Source organism: Stegodyphus dumicola, chromosome 6, assembly GCF_044657685.1.
Source record: "Stegodyphus dumicola isolate Sdum_Otavi_A_Nest chromosome 6, ASM4465768v1".
Lineage (NCBI taxonomy): Eukaryota > Metazoa > Arthropoda > Arachnida > Araneae > Eresidae > Stegodyphus > Stegodyphus dumicola.
In genome coordinates this window covers 155,624,739-155,644,919 of record NC_140773.1, presented here as the reverse complement: position 1 = coordinate 155,644,919, position 20,181 = coordinate 155,624,739, and the positions used below count along the sequence as shown (strand labels likewise).

At 32.8% G+C, this 20,181-nt stretch overlaps 1 protein-coding gene across 6 annotated transcripts in view; it reads right to left on the bottom strand.

Annotated features, from left to right (window-relative positions):
• The window catches only part of LOC118189660 (prolyl endopeptidase FAP-like), a 529,287-nt gene that overhangs the window by 168,394 nt on the left and 340,712 nt on the right, over positions 1-20,181 (bottom strand). The window contains exons 1-2 of one of the 6 annotated variants that reach the window (XM_085819077.1): positions 18,764-18,898; positions 14,589-14,714 (exon numbers count right to left, since the gene is read on the bottom strand). The exons of 4 other annotated variants lie outside the window; for them this stretch is intronic. In XM_085819077.1, the coding sequence (XP_085675203.1) occupies positions 14,589-14,609 (21 nt within the window). In that variant the 5' untranslated portion in view covers positions 14,610-14,714; positions 18,764-18,898. Of the gene's footprint in view, positions 1-14,588; positions 14,715-18,763; positions 18,915-20,181 lie in introns of those variants that run through there. One more of the 6 variants, XM_085819074.1, reaches the window with a different exon arrangement.

Sequence of the window (20,181 nt, the reverse complement as noted above, 5' to 3'; positions counted from 1 at the left end):
TTAATTAAAAATCATAATTATCATAGATATTAATTAAAATAATCAGCCGAGATATTAATTAAAAATTCTGAAAACGCAAATTTTTGCTCTCATTTTTCCGAATGGCGACAGTCTTGTGCGCTGAATACGAAAATCTACTTTATTTCGAAAAGTGTTGTGACTGTTCGCTTTCAAATCTTAGAGTTTGTTAATCAAAAATTTTCAAGTTTTACAAAAGTTTCTAAGTTTTAAGAAATAAAAATAGCATTGCCAAACATTAAACATATTATTATATAAGGTCATAGTCTGACGTTAAGAAAAGCACGCGACTGCTTGTGACGTCATTGTATGTCGAAAGCTATTCTTTAATGTCAAAAATAGCTGCTGTTGGCAGCATTTTTGTTTCAGGTCGGGATAATTGACACGATATGTTATTTCCACATTAATTCTTTTATTGATATTAAGGAAATGATGGCGTTATACGTATTAAGCTGAAGTGTCAAATATTTTTGTTTCCTGGTTTAGCAATAAAATATTGTTTACGAATTGGTTGTTGCTTGGAAAGAATGAGCTGATTTCATTCATACTGAAATGTTTCTAAACATTTTCTTTTCAGGTATACATAGAACTTACAGATTTTGTTTCGGCCGCAGCCTGCTAATGTTAAACTATTTTCTGATAAGCTGTCGAAATCAAATTTTGTACACAAACTGCCTGTGGGTGACAGTACGAAGCGGAGATGCATTTTTTTAAATTTCAATTTGTTATAGCTTAAAAAAAATTAAAGCTAAAACAATTTTTTGGCACATACACTATTCTTAGACAACAACAACAAAAAAAAAAAAAAAAAAAAAAAAAAGACGCACTAAGAAGGAGTTATCCGAATGGGACGAAAATCAGTAAATTAAATGATTACAGTTTGAGAAAAATGGATGATTTATTGAAGGGACATAGCTTCACAAAGTGAAAATGTCAGTAATGCGTTTGTCCACTTCTGGCCCTTATGCAAGCAGTTATTCGCCTTGGAATCGATTGATAGAGGTTGCGGATGTCCTCCTGAGGGATATCGTGCCAAATTCTGTTCAACTGGCGTATTAGATCGTCAACATCCCGAGCTGGTTGGAGGGCCCAGCCCATAATGCTCCGTACGTGTTCAATAGGAGAGATCCGGCGACCTTGCTGGCCAAGGTAATGTTCGGCAAGCATTAAGGCAAGCAGTAGAAACATTTGCAGTGTGGGGGCGGGCATTATCTTGCTGAAATGTAAGCCCAGGTTGGCATGACATGAAGAGCAACACAACGGGCCTTAGAACTTCGTCGACGTACCGCTGTGCTGTAAGGTTGCGATGGGTGACAACCAAAGGGGTCACACTATCAAATGAAATGGCACCCCAGACCATCACTCCTGGTTGTCGGCCTGTCTGCCGGAAGATAGTGAGGTTGGTATCACACCGCTGTCCGGGGCGTCTCCAGACTCACCTTCGCTGGTCATCGGGGCTCAGTTCAAAGCGAGACTCATCACTGAAAACTATTCTATTCCAGTCAGTGACATTCTAGTGCGAATGAGCCCGACACCACTGCAAACGGGCTTGACGTTGTATAGAGGTCAATGGTAGTCGGCGCAAGGGGCGCCGTGACCTCAGCCCACTTTTTGTGAGTCGTCTATGAATGGTCCTTGCGGACACTGAAGCACTAGTTGCACGTACAATCGATGATAATGATGCATCTGGGGCTGTGAGTACCGTTCCGACGATTGCTCGGTCTTCACGTTCTGTCGTTTCTCTAGGCCTACCGTTTCCTTCTTGACGCTATGTACGGCCATGGTTCACCCATTCCTGCCAACATCGTCTAATAGCTCCTGCTCAAATGTGGAGCTATTCGCCGATAAAACCCAACTACATGACCTCTCTCAAATTCTGATATCTGCGCATATCTTTCTCGCACCTGTGTGCGAGGCATAGTTACTGTCTACCAGAGTATACGGAATGAAATTCGTGAAGAAGTTATGACCTGGAATCGTAATTTCTTCTGCCAGTTGCGCAGATCAGATGCGCTGTAGCGACAACCGTTCATTCTTTGGCAGCCAAAATGTAATTATTTTGCATTTTCAGTCGAAACCTCTAAGCATATCAATTTGTGTCCAATTTACTTTATATTTTCTCAATGTGTTTCATGGTGCGTTTTTTTTTTTTTTTTTTTTTTTTTTTTTTTTGTTTGTTTGTTTGTTTGTTTGTTTTGTCTAAGAGTGTATTTCCGTTAAATGAACAAACTAAAAGCATTAAAAGTTTACTGTTTACATTATCGAATAAAGAGGAAAGCAGACTTTTATATGAAGTTTATCTAAGGTTTATCCCTGGATTATTTCAACTATTTTACGTAATGGAATTGTTGAAAGTAAAACAGTGATTATTTATTGCTGGAAAATGACTTTTCAAATAAATAATTTGATTAAAAATGAGTCATTAGGACAAAAAACATGAAAATCAATAAATAAAGTAAAAAATAAAACAAAAGGAAAAAGGAAAAAAAAATTTGAAAGGATCCAGATTTTAACTAAACATCTTTTTCTTTTTACTTAACGCCACACACAGTTCAACAGCAAAATCACAAAATTTTTAACAGCAGCATAGCAGCATTTGTTTCGAATTCCTGGTACAGTGTTAAGTGTTGGCTTACATATTTTTTTCAGTCTTTTCGCAGTTAATCATATCAAAGCTTAATTTTCTTACTAAGATGAATTACAACTTTTTTTTGTATTAACGTTTTATGCGTTTAACTTTACCTATTAAATATTACGTTCTTCGCACTTACGCCAAATCAAATTCAATAGCAAACTAACAAATTATTTTAAAACAGCCTATCTTAAGAATTATCTAAACAGTGTTAGGGATTGTGATACATTCTTTTATATTCGCTACATTATTTCTTAAAAAAATATCCGCTCACACGTCCAGCCACCTAAAACAGGTATTATAAAAAAGAAAAAAATATATATAATGATTTTAATGAATCCAGCTGAATGAAGTCATTTCATAAAAATATATTTAATATTCTGACTAGATATCTCATGATTTAAATGCGTTTTTTATTTAAATTGCTCATAGTGAAAAGGAGAATTATATTCTTAAGAGCTCTGTTTATTGCTTTTTAAATCTCTTAGTTTGTTACTCAATAACCTTTCAGATCAAATCTCTAAGTTAAATATCTTGGGCTTTACTTAATGGGAAACGCGCTGGGGTAAGGAAAATAAAAGTATTTGACTTCCGGCACTGGCAACATATTGTTTTCAAATAGCCGAGATTGTTGATTAAAGCTGAAATATAAAATATCTTACATTTTGAAGAATGGCAACAGTATTGTTAAGAATTTGGTATTTAAAAAGCTAATGTTGTTCAATTATAAATTAAATGGTTTCATTTCCCGCGCAGTGCAGCACGTGACGAATATTAAAAGAAGAAAGCTAAGCTGGAAAATTAAAAATACAAGAGCACGTGCATTTAACATTAAATAAGTAAATGTCTTTTTGATTTCGAGAAAGTACCAGAAAATTCTCGCACACGATTTAAAAATCTTATAAACAGAGGAAAACCTCTCAGTTTGTTGTAGTTGCTTAGTTTGTTGTTGTTTAGAAAACTGCTCTTGTTGATTGTAGCGGATTAGCTTTCTTTAGCTGTTTTGAATTACGTTCTATTGGACATTTGAGTAGTTAAAAGATAACTACTGTGAGATATTGTAATACTGCATGATAATTTGAGAAAATTTAAGCATTTTTGTTGTGATAATAATAAATTTTTGTTCATTTTTCATCGGACTTGTGCATTCATTTCATAACGAACCCGTACGCACGCAACAGTATTATGCGCTACAGATAAAAATGTTTTATACAAGGAGATTACAATAGATGGAATAAGCCTGACATCACAAAAATAGCAATGAGAAAAATTTATACGAAAATTGTTCCAGAGGAACAAAAGAATTACAGAAGGGACAAGTGTCTTGATTTTTTGGAGCAGATTAAAAATTATCCTAATTTCTTGGAATATGCTACTACTGAGTCTTAGGTGTTTGAATACAACCCAAACACGTAGCGTCAGAGCTAAGAATGGAACATTTGAAATCGCCAAGACCAAAAAAAGCAAAAATGAGAAAGTTTAAAATCAAAAGTATGCTGATTAGCTTTTTCGACGGCAATGGATTCGGCCACAAAGAGTTTGTGCCTCCATGCAAAACAGTAAACCAACACTTTTGCAGACTTCTTTCAAAGACCTGGAAAAAGGGCATGCTTGTAAAGCCAAGACCAGCTGGGTGCTGTCCTAACATCAGGTTTATATCAGAGAACTTCCTGTTTCTCTTGGGGGGGGGGAATCACAGTGTCTGCCGAAATGGCCGGACACAGCACTGCTACAATGCACCTTATATTACACTGCATTTTCAATTAATGAGTTTTTGGCGAGTAAAAATCCCTGTGGCTCCTCCTCAGCCTCCATTATTTACACAACTGTAGTCAATGTGACCTTTTTTTACTTCCTTGTACGAAGTAAAAAGGAAGTATTGTAATCGCGAAAAGTTTCAGGCAGCATATTTCAACGAAAATATCCATTTTGACCGCTATCGAATGCAATTTAACGATGTTTTTGCGTGATATCTGTACGTAAGGACAGACTAAAAGACTCGTTTCCTCCAAAAAATTATAAAACTGCTTTAAAATTAATTCTGAAGAGAATTTTTCGTGGCGTCTGTACGAACGTATGTACGTACGTGCGTACGTACGTATCTCGCATAAACCAAAAATGAGTAGCCTCAGAACGTTGAAATTTTGTATATAAGACTGCTATAACATGTAGATGTGCACCTCGTATTTTGGTTGCAATCGGCCGCACCAAACGTATATAAATACTATATTTATATACTATATATCCACTCTGTTACTCGGTACAGTGATCTCAGTTTCTTTACTCTTATATGTTTGTAAATTGTACATTCTTTGCTTTAAAAATGATTGAATTATGTTGTTCTTATCTTCCGGTTAAGGTTTTTATGCCTTTCGTAATTCTGGAAGCAATATTTGTACAATTATCAACAATTTAAAAGCTGTTAAATTGCGGTTAAGTTTTAAATAACATGGCGGACATATTTGTTTACATTTGAAACAGCAGAATTGTAGATTTGTTGCCAATCTAGAGAGACTAAGCTTCGCAACAACAAAAATAACGCGTTCATTTATTATTGCGAATTAAATCATGCTTTATCCTTTCTGGAATTTTTTCGAGGAAATAGGTGTTTAAGATTTACTTAATTTTTAATAATTAGTAATTTAATTTTTAATAAAGTAATTTTTAATACAGATATTTTGAGTTTTTATGTATTTTTGTCTTGTCGCGAAGTGAAAACTGAATTAATTGAATGAGAAATACTCAATCGTCTGTGAAAAACTGTTTCTTTTTTGTTTTGTTTGCTTAATTTCTTTTTTACATCGTTCTAGCTTTATTATAGTATTTGAAAAGAACATGTGGCAACGATTAGATAATTCTTTAAATGATATACATTTTGTGCATTCTGAGTTATAATATGAATGAAATATAATACTGTTAAGTGAACCTGGTGCCAGAGTGTCGCTATGTTAAACAAATAGAGTGATTTTTAAAGAATGCCTTTATTCTGTTGTAGTTTATGCGCTGTCGGCGAAATAGATTTAATTAAATCCAATAAGTTTAAAAGAAATGCAAGAAACAAATGCGTATAATTTAATATTCCGTACAAGGAAGTCATGTGGTGTGCACATCAGATTTTTTATTTTTAGGATTGAAAACCCACCACAAAATGCGTCAGTCTAGGGCACTAGAAAATATTAAAATGACCGTAAGGCCCATATCACACACGCATCTATTTCATACGAACAACTATTTCGGAATATTTTTTTTTTACCTGGTTTACTATTGGAAGAAAGATGCGCGATTTTTTCCTTCCTTTCGAAAAAAAAAAAAAAAAAATGCAAGTTATTCGTTTCCAACCAATCAGTTACCAGCTTCGAATGCTATCAGTTTGCTTGTAATAGAGAACCAGTTTCCCCTTTGCATGTTAACCCCAAAGTGATCTATGGTGACTGGGTGTTGCGAGAAAGCAGAAAGCATTGTTTCAAACTGTTATTCATCCAAAACAAACGGATGTGTGATAGCAGCCTAACCGACCGACTGATCGCAATTCCAGTGGCCGAGCTCCAGGAAAAAGAGTGGAAAAATCGTCTCCAATTCTTGTGAGGCTTCTCAGGATGATTACTTTAAAGAAAACAATGTGAGACTGTGATTTTAATTGAATAATAAAATTATCAAAAATCGGTCTCCATTTTTTATTTACACACCTCGTATCATTACATACCGTTTATCAACATGTATAATGTTTCAACTATTACGATTATTAATGAAAATAATGTACTTCTTGAAAAAAATGAATTTTTATTTAAGATCACACTTTTTTGGATCATTCAATATTTCTCTGAAAATATTTGCCTTCAAAATGATTTGTTATGATGGCTTAAAAAGATGTAATTGTGTAGAGCTATGAATAAGATTGGCTTTATCGCCTATAAGAGATTAGTTACGCACTAAAAGCATATGCCGATGATGAGTACGACTCTATCTGACGCGATTTTTAGGAATGGCCTGATTCTTAACGAAGTATAAAAACAAACAAACTGCGTTAGAATGGCAAACATTGCAAAAGTATTTACCATTTTATAGACTTTTCTAGTATATCATTTTATAGACTTTATAGCAATTTCTAGTTCAGTTTCTAACACAGTATTTTGTAAGAGTTTACTTTTGAGATATTTTTACTCATTTCAAAGTGTCTGTAGTATTAAATTTAAATATATCAAGACTGAAACTACTCCCACCTTCAATAAATGCACTGATATAGCAGGTAGTATTATTAGCTGTTCTATAGCAAGAAAGATATTAATTTGATTTTTAGATCTATAACTTTCTTCGAATGAATAACTTCATTTAGAAATTTTCAAGGACTTTAGATGCTTTTAAAAAGAATAGATCTGGTTATCTATTCTTACTTATTAAAACTAGAAATTTTTAATTTCTATTATTATTAAACTAGAAATTTAATATTACTTATTAAACTAGAAATTTAATAACTACTGAGCATGCTCAGGATATATTTGATGTTGTGCTGAAGATAATAAAATTTTTTAGAATTTTGTAACACAAGCTAAGCAAACCGTTTTGGAAAATGCTCTCCTATTTTAAATTCTTTCACATTGTTTTGCTGCTTTCAATATCGTCAGTTAACAAACAAAAGATGAAACACCGCCAATTTCTTTTGCAGAATTTACACAGCGCTTTTTGAGATTCAAGGTCATTTATGCATCTCTCCTATTTATTCAATAAAACAAATACTTCGATGCCTTCAATCTATTCCGGTAAAACGTTCCACATCGGTGGAAATGTTTAAAAAATGTGTCTAGTTTCCATAAACGGAGAGTTTCGAAAATTTAAATAGTTTTCATGATAGAAGAAATAAACTCTGACCTTTAAAATGGCTACTACTTACAAGCCATCTGTGACTGATTCGGTGATTCTGCCGCATGTCCTTCCGTCGTCAGATATTTCAAGTACTAAGAATGTTTATTATCATCTTTATTTTAGTTTTTTTACTTTGTAATGAAACCTAACTAATACACTTTATAATATAACTAACTGCTACAGTTTATGAACATATCCAATTTTTATTATAATTTATAAAGTATAATTCAATATTTTCACATATTAAGTACCTAAACAGCGAGAAATGGATTATGCGCTCTTGTTCGTTTTCATTTTTCACAAATGTTTATCAAAAGTATAAATCCTTGTTAAATTTTGCCAATGATATATTCTTTGGAGCTTTATGGCCACCTACATTTAAGCGCCAGCTATTTATTTGACGTTTTGTGAGGTCTTGCTTCTTTCCTAAAGTAGGGCTTAAAGATTCAAACAAAGTGGAGAGATAACAGTACAAAGGAAGGAAATAATATCTACCACTTTTCCTAAATGTTAGAAAATTTCTTATCTTGGACAATAGCCGGTTATCGAATCTCACAAAGGGAACAATTTTGGAAAGTTTATTCCTTAATCGGAGACGTTTGATCTAAGTTTATCCATTATAAAAAGTAAAATTCTCAGACAATATTATATATATCGAAACATTATTTCAAACGGCAACCGATACAAAGATACTCCTACAGTTTTTGATTTTGTTAGAAACGCCCATATTAAAAGTCTTTCCATATTTCGTATCAAATTTTACGCTATACTACCACAGTATTAATCCTGCATGCGTATGAGCACACTGGCAGTTCCGGTAACTGCCAGTTTGCTCATTCGCGAGCAGCCAGTCTTCATTATGTTGCCTCTGTTACAGAATTTTGTTATTACGAGCGTTATTCTGCCACTGTTTTTAATAGGATTTTCGTTTAATTAAACCAAAATTTAATTATGAATTTTCAATTATTTGGACATAGAACATTTAGTGGTTGGAATAGGTGGAAGCCGGCAAAGGGAAAAAACAAACATTTAAAAAAGAAACTGGAATATTTGTATTTAATCCTGTTTTTCTTAAAGTTCTGGTAGTTTTAAATTTTGCAGTACTTATTTTTATCGCAAGCAATGATACAAAGGAAAAGTGATAATTATTATTAAATAAGATCATAAATATATGTTTTAATATTCAACCTAATGTATTATGTATAGTAAATGAAACAAAAGAATTCAATAGTAAAATTAAACAGATAATGCTGAAAGAAAACGAAACACCTGATGCTCAATTCTATAATTTTTTGCATACATTTGGTCAAAATTGCCATCAAAAAGAGTTAGATTTTTGTTATTTTATTGTTCACACGATCGATAAATATGTTGAAATATCGAATTTCAGAATTATTCTACATAAGCATTTTACAAATAGAAAGGTGTTGTGAAAACTAATGTCAACACTTTATATGAAAACATAACAGGCTAACTTTCAAATCCAATAACAAGAAAAAAATGAAAATTTTGACTCAAAAGACTTTTAAATACGTTTTAATTCTTCCAGTTTTTGTTTCATGCCTGGTTACCTTATATTACACTGCCACAGCATTAATATTCACACTGCTAAACAAAATCTCTTGAAATGGCAACAGTTGCCAGCCCGCGTGAATAATAAATACCCTGGCATCTTAAAGTAACAAAACATAATGTAATACCCCAAAATTTGAAGTCCTTGTTATTAACAATTTTATCTTTAAATTACGTTCATATATAGAAATATTTATTGCTTATTTATGGAAACATTATGTACCTTTTATGATACCATAATTTAAGCCATTTCCAAAATTTCTATTTCATCTTTACGCTTTACAAAATATTGTGCTATAAAATCTGAAAAATGTAAGGACCTTCAAAACTATATTTTTAAGACGTTAATTTGTAACAATGATTCTTGATGAATCCTTTTATTTAGGTTCATTATTCCTGGAATACGTTTTATACAAAGATTTTTCGCAAAACTCACGTAATATATGAATCTGGGATATCGAGTTTCTGAATAACATTGCAGAATTGAACTCTGTGGTCATAAACATCCGGCAAAAGAGTTAATGGTGCGTATAACATGCTTATATGGTAAAAATTACTATGGAGAGGGATTTCACTTATCTGGAACGAAAACAGCCACCGTAACAGGTAATGCTGGTACTGGAATATTTCTTGTTCTTGCAGAAGAACAATAGTCAATCTTTCTTAGGATTTTGGTTTGGTTTGGCTTGATTTAGTTGATTGTGGCAAAGCACATTAAGGCTATCTGCCTAAGGGGAGGAATGCCATCGTGGAGGACTTTCTACGGAAAACTGGCTCTTATACAAGTTACACATGGGAAAAATCACGAAAACGCACATGCAGCCAACCCGTTCCCCTGGAATCGAACCCAAATCGGAGCTACGAGTATTTAGCGATTTTACCGCACGGCCGCTGGTGGACCGTCCAGGTATTCTGGACGATGAGACTTAGTTCATATATGTTCCAACTTTTCCCTTAGATATCCTTTGGAATTAAAATAGCGGTTCCGAGCTTGGTAGTCTATTTCTACAGCATCCGTATATCAGAAAACTGTGTGTTAACAATAATGTTCACGACTGGAATCCGATCGTGCTGAAATAGGAAAGACCCGCATCAATGTGTTGCTACAATACAAGCAACACTGAATTGTCTAAAACATGAGGATAGGCCTCTGTATTCATATATCTCTTCATGGAAGCCAGCAGGCAAGGCTAAAACATGAGGAACAACATCAAACTATAATGCTCCAGCCAACCAAACTTAACGTGAGTAACAATACACTTTCGTAAATGCCATTCACCTTGCATTCTTTACATCTAAACATGGCCATCGGACTTCCCAACTATGTACTGGCAATTGTCGCTCTACGTAATACGTTGCCGCTGTACCAGGCTCCAGTTACATGTAGCTTTATGCAATGTCAAAGAACGCATGACATTAGCTGCACAAAACATGCAGCTAATTTCATGAGTTGTTCTGCTCTCCGGTTAAAATTCAAATTTTACCTTTTTTGATGAATTATTACTGTGCTGATGTTCGAAAAGTGAAATTGTCACAAATGTTTTTTGGCTGGTACCAGACGGTTTTGTTCCTCTGTTCTACGAAGCGTTCATCGGCTCCTGCTTGTCAAACTACTTGGTTGACGTGATCACAAACGAAACAAATGCAGCTTCTGAAGCATTTCACTTCTTACAATATCGTTTATAATTGAACGTGTCACTTTAACATTGCCAAAATTTCACAAAAAAATTTTCAACAATGGAAACTACAGAGTACTCCTCTACTTTCAAATTTACTAAACTGATGCTTCCCTCCCATTTTGCATTTTAAGGTTTGCTATGACTTGTTTGAAAATAATGAACTCTGTTTATATCCACTTTAGTGCACAATGTTATTGTAAGTGGGCGAATCTAGTAATTTTTGGGTGTGCTCGTATATTTTCGATAACATAGCTATTTTTCTCGATAATGATGCTCATTTCTATCGTCACTTTCAAGAGCACCATAAATAAAAATTCTATCGTACAAAAAAACCTAACAGCAGCTAAACAACAGCAGTTGGTTCAATGTTAAAACAAAAGTTGGTTCAATGACACTTCCGCTTATTTACTGCTTAAACATTTGTTTTTCAGCTCTTTAAGCAGTAAATACCACGCAGAAAACTAACACATGTGATCATGTATGAGAATCAGAATCATATCATCAGCCATTGTCACATAAATACACACAAATGCACCAAAACATGTACATTTATTTAATATAGGAAAGACCTATATTAAATAAAGGATGCAATATGTTTGTTTTGCGAAATAATTTTTTGATAAAGCATTTCCGTTAATTCATCTGCTGTTTGGGTTTTCAATAACATTTTGTAAAATTAAACTTATGATCACGGAAAATTTGTACGATGGTATTAAGACCCACGTCTTGAACTTTTGAATAGCTAGGTGTGCTACATCGATACCGCGCCATGGATAGGAAAGGCATGACCCGATTAAGAAAAAATGTAAATCATAAGTAAAAGTTTTCGTTTGGGGGCTTTTGGAACACCAGGCCTAGGCATCGTATGCCCAAGTGGTAATCAGACCATGAGAAAGAGACATTGACATTTGAAAAAATTATGACTGCATTGTTAAGCAGGTATATTTGAATTGCAACCCGCTTAGCCGGTTTTTTGGCACTATGGTTACCATTGCTAGATAGGTGTGACACAAAATCACATCAAACCATTCATTACTGTTTTCCAGTGTTTACACACCTCCAAAATCAACTGATACTGCAGTATGTGGAGTAGCATCATAATAGATGATTTAGAAATATAAATTACAAATGATTTAGAAATATAAATGAATTAATTGATTCATACAAAATAGAATAATGTAAAAAATAATTCTCCGTTTAGGTGCGAATAAACGCAAAGCATGAAATGAAAAGCAGGGAAAAAATTAAAATAATTTCTCCCTTCTTCTGGGTTTCTAAATTTGATACGATTAGTTAACTTAAAAATCCAGTGCAAGCAAGCAGTTTCCTCGTAGAATATGGAAAAATTCTCTCTCCAACACTTTCTATTATTTAGGAATTCTTACTTAGTTTTATTTGGGAAAAAATTCTGTTTCGTAAACTGAAGCTTTGCTGTTGGCCCATAAATATGCACAAATGCATAAATAAGATCCTTTATGAATTAATGTACACATATAAGGGATAACAAATTTAACTTATATATGCTTAATACGGTGAAAATTTTAAAAGCACACTCTTATAATTATAATATTGCAATAATATAGTTGAAGTCATAGAAATTCCAATACACAGTGATCAGCGGTGCGAATTTATTTTCTGTGATGGTTCATCCTGACATTTTTTTCTGTATACTCGTATTTGAAAAGCGAACCAAAAGAAGCAACAAGAAGCGCATTTCTAAGAGTTGGCGAGCGATGAGGGAGAAGAAAGTGCATTCGCCTATTTAACATATTTTTAATACGAATTTAATTACTGTTAGTTTATTTTACTATATGCAAAGCTTACACATTTGGATACAAAACTGTAAACCATTGTACTATTCCATGAGTTAAAATGTCATATAGAGAAAACTATATCACCTTTTTTCCTCTGAAACTCCTCTCCCCCCCCAAAAAAAAATACATTTCAGGATGGCAGGTGACAGGCGAAAGCGGGTCCGGACACTGGGGCGGCTTACATAGACTAATCGGGTATTGTCCGGATCCCGCACTTGTTTCGTACAACCACCCCGGCATCCCTCAAGGAACGCATGGGGAGTTTATTAAGATGCTAAATATGCTGATAAAGACATTAAACTCTAGATTTTACACATTGTTACACAGATAATTACGAATGCTGAAACAGATATGAAATATTAATGCAGACATTATACAGATACGTAGATGCTAAATACACTGTTACATAATACACTATTAAAAACGAATGTTGACACAGTGACAGGTGACAGGTGGGAGCGGATCCGGACACCCGGGCGGCTTACTAGGACTATTCGGGTATCGTCCGGAATCCGCAACTGTACAACGCGATAATTCTTTGGCGCCCCAGAAGCGCGGCGTCGGGAGCTTAATAGAAACTTTTGTTGGTGCTGTATATTGAAATTTGGGCATTTTAAACTGATATTTAAACAGTTTACAATAACTGTAATTTACAATACTGATGCACATACTGCAGCTGTTACATAAATTTTATACATTAATAATTAAACATTACCATGGTGCATTTTATGTGCACCTAGGTTTAAAAACTGGGAATAAATTATTACAATAATATTTGTTTTGCACATTGTTGCACGTACATAAACATTCCACATTAATAATTAAACATATTACACTTGATTACAGGCCAGTTCTACAATGATACATACATATACACATAAATAAATAAACACGCATAAGTTACCCTGGTGCATTTTACATATATAGTAGCTGTGGATAGGTTAGTTACTTTAGAATGTTCATGTACTGGACTCCATCATACACACACTAAATAGCACACTAACATGCCGCACAAGAGCAGAATAAGGCATTAAGTACTAAATACTGGGCAGGAATCTGTAGTGCACTAAGTGTCATGACGAAGGTCGTGTCCAAAGCCTGCAGTTTTTCTATTGAGAGTTTTAGTTTTCTGAGTAAAGCAGGCTGCTTGAAGAAGCGCATGAATGGTGCATCATCAACTGGTAGTCGCATGTGCAACGTCTCTGTGAGTGGGCATTAGATGAGAAAAATCTCAAATACTCTGGAAAGGATCCGTGGCCCGTTACAAATCTTGTTACAAAGGGTGCCGAGATAAGTCGATCAGTGGAAACTTTATGAAAAAATACATGAGCTCCTCAAGGTAGAAGATCTCATGTATTTTATCATAAAGTTTCCACTGATCGACTTATCTCGGCATCCACCAATTTTTTAAAGTTTTGAAACGTTATAAGACAATGTTTCATGACAAAAAAACTTCCCAACCACTGATTTTTTCTAGGCGTACTATTTGAAAACTATAAACTTAGAGATGTTAAAGTTCCCCTTCCCCCCCCCAAAGGATACTGTTCTGTTATCGGGAACATATTCAGAAATGTACGATGCGCGTGTGTATGTTTGTATGTGCACATATGTGTATATTTATACATACACATACATTCATGCTTACATATATACATGCATGCATGAGCATATACATACATTTCTGGATTCAGTCCTGATAACAGAACAGTAGCCCCCCCAAAAAAGATGTAGGTTTTGTATAGAAAAACTGTAATATTTAAAAGTTACAGAAAGAATAAAATTTTAAAAAATGCCAGTATAATGAACTTAAGTTGGTTGCCAGCTTTAAAAATACCAGAAAAATATCTTGTCACCGATTTTCCCTTACCCTGCATGTTTTTAGCTTCTTAAACTAAGTGGAAATGAATTAATTTCGAAGAATATGATCTGATGACAAAGATAAATACAAAGCAAGTGAAAAGCGTTTAAAAACAAAAACAGTGCAATTTAAACAAAACAAAAGCATTGACTTACTAGATTCATACGAACTTTCATTGGAAGTATTGAAACCTTAGCAGCCAAGGGAACAAACACTTTTTCAAATTAATGCAGTTCGGCTTAAGAAAGTTCAGTCGTTGTCAGCTTATTTCATACAATTTGCTGTATTAAATCAATAATTTTTATGATTAAAAGTTTTATATTGTTTATGAAAAAATATTTAAAAGTCTCTATCTCGCATAGTTTACGTTAAGTAAAAGGTAATTTAGAAGTGATTATTTCATGATCTTTACGTAAATAATTAAAACATTCGAAAACACAAAACAAAAAAATCAAATTCTATTTATTAATATCATTTTATAGCAGTTCAATATTTAAAGAACATACGTTCATGCTTTCCCGATATCAGTCTGTTATTTTTATTAACTACGTGTGATCACCTGAATATGTTAGTTTATTTATTTGAGTTGTAATTAAATTTTATATTTATCAATGAAAATGGACCTAACTTTGAATGACCATAGATATTTCAAAAACTTTCATCACATTTCTCCAATGGAACTAAGAGAGTGAAAAAGCAGACCAAAGGCAAAATAAAAATCACAGGAGGAAAAAAAAGGTTTTGCAACAAAGCAGTAATAATAAGAACAAAAGCACATAATATCATCTATAGATAAAAGAGTAAAGAGGAACTACGTCAGACTGGATGATCAAGCACTTGATAAATTTAGTCAACCTTGAAATTTTGTGTCAAGGAATGCATAGCTCATATTTCAAAGAAAGAAATTCATAAATAACCCATTCTAGAGCACAGGTGGTTGAAATCACATATTTTTTAATTTTCTTTTGCCAATATTAGTTTAAAGAATGCTTTCTATTGATGAATTGATTACTTTTCCAAGAATCTTTCTATATCTCTAAAAGTATTCCTGTTATGATTAATGATGCGAATTATAACCATTAGTTTTTGAAAGAATTGATCCTTGGAATGTTTCAAGGCTACTTTTGTATCAACTGCGAATAGCTACGTTTCTTTCGTTTCCAGACACTACACAGCCGCTCTATTGCAGAATCTTCTCGAATGTTGTTCTGTGATTTTGCTTTCCCATGTAGTCCAGGTCTCATTCCGCCGAAAAAAAATATTAGGATCAAAACTGAAACAGATGGCGTAAATTTACATACTTACGCCAATTGCTGATACTAATTTTAGTTCTTCCTATTAATTAAATTAAATCCAGGAACTTCATAACTGTTCAAATTCTTCTTTAAGCATTCAAGTATAATTTAATGGAACAGTGTTTAAACTCTGTGTTGATTCAATGTTAATCAAAAACACAACATTGTATGAAACACTCTTGAAACTGTAATTGAATATCAGTCATATTTTTAGCATAGTAAAAGTTCTATAAGGATGATACGATCTTTAATGTACGAGAATGATTACAATAAAGAGAACGCAATTAAATATTAAGCTATTTTATTCATTAGTGTTTATTTCTCACCTGGTGGAAAAAAATTTAATGCTTATGAATTGTCAAGAAAGTATTTTTACAAGTAAAGAAACAAGATGAACATTTAACAAGATATAAGAAAACAGCGAAGATGCATGTTATTTTGCAAGCAAATACGCGCGATTTTACAAAGAAACAAATACGCGCGATTTTACAAAGAAACAAAGTACAAGCTGCTGAAATAATGAACAGATTGACACAGAAAGGAGCCTGTGATTGGTTGTATTTTAGTTTTGAGCAACTATGAATGTTAAATTACCACTAGTTTTTCTTGAGGACAGTATTTTAAAAAGACAGTTTAAGCAAGTCCGCTTACACAACTTTAGTGCTTTTTTTAGAAATTGTACTTCTCAATTTAGAGAGTTAATTCTGAAGAGTTAGCATGACCACACTCATTAAATTTATTTAGTACCACCATTAAGAATCACAAGATAGATTTAAGTTCTTTCTTTGATAACTGAGTTATTAAAAGCAGAAATCCGTATTCCTATTTAAGCTTTCTATTTAAGAAATATTTTCAAGTTAGCTGTTTTTGCTTATACTTTTTCTGGAAATACAGTCGCAGGATTTGCCTCATGACTAGGTAAAAATGCGTTGGTTGTAGGCAAAAATGTTAAGTAAGCGGTACAATATTCTGTTCAGCTCTATCCCAAATCTGATTGAGATTATACTATAGCCAACCTTCTCAGTACCCACCAAGCGGATGGAGCCGAAAGATCACGTATCTCTCTCTTCCTACTCTTTGAAGGACTTCCTGTTCAACAGGATTTTATTTTCACGCTACAAAGATACTATACAGTTCCAAATACCCATAATTTCTTTGGGATTTGAAACCGAATTAGTAGGAAACTTTGCTAACCACAAATACCGTCCAGGGCCGCATTTCAAGTAAATTAATAAACAAAGAAATACTAGTTTACCAAAATACCCAGAAAGCTATTATTTAAGAGAAAAACAAGGAAACAAAATGAAAATAGCATAAAAACAACAATTTATGGCTATTCTTATGCATGTTAAGTTGTTCTTGGTAAGCAATTACTTAATGTAGTTTTTTAGGAGAACTTTGTATATGCTGGAGCCATATCATGAAATATTTCTATTTATAATTTAGAAATGTATTTTAGCAGCATTTTAAATGCTACATTATAGGTAAAAGTGATGGTTAAGAAACGTTTATTTTTATACATTTCTCATTCTCTCATTCAAAACATATAACTCACGATTTAATTTTTTTAAAGAACTTCTTCAATATATACTTAAATGTATTTAAAATGTAGTAATTTTATACATGATAATTAAAAAGGAGAAACTTCTTGAACACACTTTATTTTGTACTTATGCTTACAGAAATGTCAATGACTTTAATCATTTCCTTTTGGAAAAATTCATCACTATAATTATAGTATTATCTATTCAAAAGTTATTTTTAAGCTTGTCTGTTTGCTATCTTAAAACCTTTTACGCGTTGACGCACTAAGGAATATTTTAAAATTAGTAAGACCTTGCGTAGACTGGTTATCAAACGCTTTAAAAAATGAAACCGATAACCATATTCCCAGTCATTATCACATTTTCCATTATCAGGTGTACTATCAGGTATAAGGTGTGAAGGTTATCAAATGGTGTGATCTTTGTAATAACGCCTTTGTTGTTTTATCTCATTTATAGTGATGTGATTATTTGGCAATTGTAATTGTATCCATTGCTTTCCCAAACAGGTGGCAGTTTTTCAAAATGTAGTGAAGAAAATTGAATGAAAACATAATTTGTAAATCATTCAAAATGACTCCAAAATGACAAAATTCAAATCATTCTTGGAATAATATTTCATTGTTACGAATTAATTAGAAATGCATACGAAGTTTAAATACAAAATTCAAAGTTAAATGCAAAGAAAATTAATTAAATATTTTTAAAATGATATTAGTGAAGTGCTTGAGAGTGTAATTAGTGAGAAAATTACATTCTTTGAGAGATAGATATTTTACGACTGAGAAGGGATATTCATTTAAAAAAATGTAATACGTTCTGTGAGTTTAAAATGTGTGGCTATAAATATATCAGATTCTGCCAAAAAGTGATTATTTTGATTTAAACACACACATATCTGAAACTTTGCAAATGCTCTTCATGCAGAAGCGAGAATAAAATCTTTTTAATATACGTAAGTTAAATTCTGAATGGAAATTAGCGGAAATTTAGTTGAGTTTCAGATTTTCAGATCCTGTATAAAAACTTATCAGATAATTAGAATGAACATATATGAGTTTTCTTTCCTTTTCTGACATGCATCTGTGAGCTATAAATGTATGTACTTAAAGTTTACATATGTCAACATTAGTAATACATCTACATTTACAATCATTCTAATAATAATTAAAAATAATAATAGACTGCGATTCAGTAAATTTTGTTAATATTTTGAATTAGAAAATGCACATGACTCTAAAACTTTCTTCTAAAATAAAAATAAAATAACATTTCACACTTAAAGAATGCATCAAATAACTAACAGAGTATTAAAACTATTATTTTATTAAATTTAAAAGTTGTTATTGGATAGAGTCTTGATCATACGTAAGAGACATCAAAAACAAAACATCCGAGTTGCAATTATTTGTTTTTTTTTTTCATTTACGCCTAATGCAATACAATCTTACAAGATCAAATAGCCTTAAATCAATTCAATGGAATTCTCACCTTAAGCTTATAGCTACCAGACGATGCCATTATAAATATAAATGTTATACCAGCAGTGGAAATCGTCGATTATGTTAGCACCGCAGGTGAACATACACAGATAACGTAGCATATGGCTATTACGAGGTACAGGAAGGTAAACATATGACTTGAAACGAATGGGAGGGACGTGAATTGACTCATTCGCGTAACCGAAGCAAAGATAAGCATTATCTACGAAAACAGCTGTGACGAACAGATTGAAATCCAAACGCGTCTGTTTCTCAAAGGAAACATTCTCTGATTCCAGGTTACGGATGCTTGAGATAACTTCATTATAACATAATCGAATTCAGGTGGGATGAGGTCTGAAAAACTACGTTTTTCTTTACGTGATATAAATACAAGTGTTATTAAGTACATAGACTGATGTCGTATGTTATTTAGTTTGGTACTCTGTTTACGCATTTTAAATCACAAGTTGCTTAAAAAGGTGCAGTCTGAAATGGATTTAAAATTATTATCTGCTGTCAAGAATAGAGTCAAAACGACTTCAGACAACTTAAAGATTAGCGCAAGTGTAATAACACTAATGAAATTTATAATGCCAAATTTTGCGTGGAATCTTCATCTCTTGCCGATCAATGGGCGAGAGACCAAAGTTGTAAAATACTGGTAGTTCTTTCGGGATTCTACTCTCGGAGGCAGAAGAGACCAACTTCAGTGGTTTCGCAATGTGTAATCGAACCAGTTTTCCTCAGAAAATAACGCTTTATTTTCTTTTTTAATTGTAAGTGAATGTCATAGTTGCATACATATTAGACTAGACTGGATTACAATGAAACTTCTCTAAAACGGCCGAAAAGTTTTGATCATTTATGAAGGTGGTCGCTTATAAAACATCAGTATTGGTGATGTTTAATACCTTACTTAATAATTCAAAAGATAATCGTCTTAGAGAGTTTTTGCTTTGTCTTAGAGAGTTTTTGCTGTGAAAGGTTTTAATACACACTGTTTCGCTTTCTTGAACTAAATAATGTTTAGAAAAGTCTGAAAAACCATTTTTTTTTTCGTATGTCTAATTACTAAAATAAACCTGCTTTCTTCTTCCTATAAAATAAATCTATTCTTTTGAACTTTTATCTGACTGAAATAAACTAAACTGAATATTCCTGACTTAAATTAATTAAACCAATTATATTTAAATTAGTTCTTGTATTAAAATAAAGCCTTCACTAGTTTCTTACTTCTAAATAATATTCAAGCAGAATATGCTGAAAGTAAATCAGCATATTTTTATACTTCTTAAAATATATTCACTCAAAACCAATGACTCACACTTAATTTTACCAAATTTATTAATTTCAGATTAATATCTATAACATGGTCTATAACATGGTCAAAATTATCTCACTTCTTTTCCTCACCTTTTTAGTACA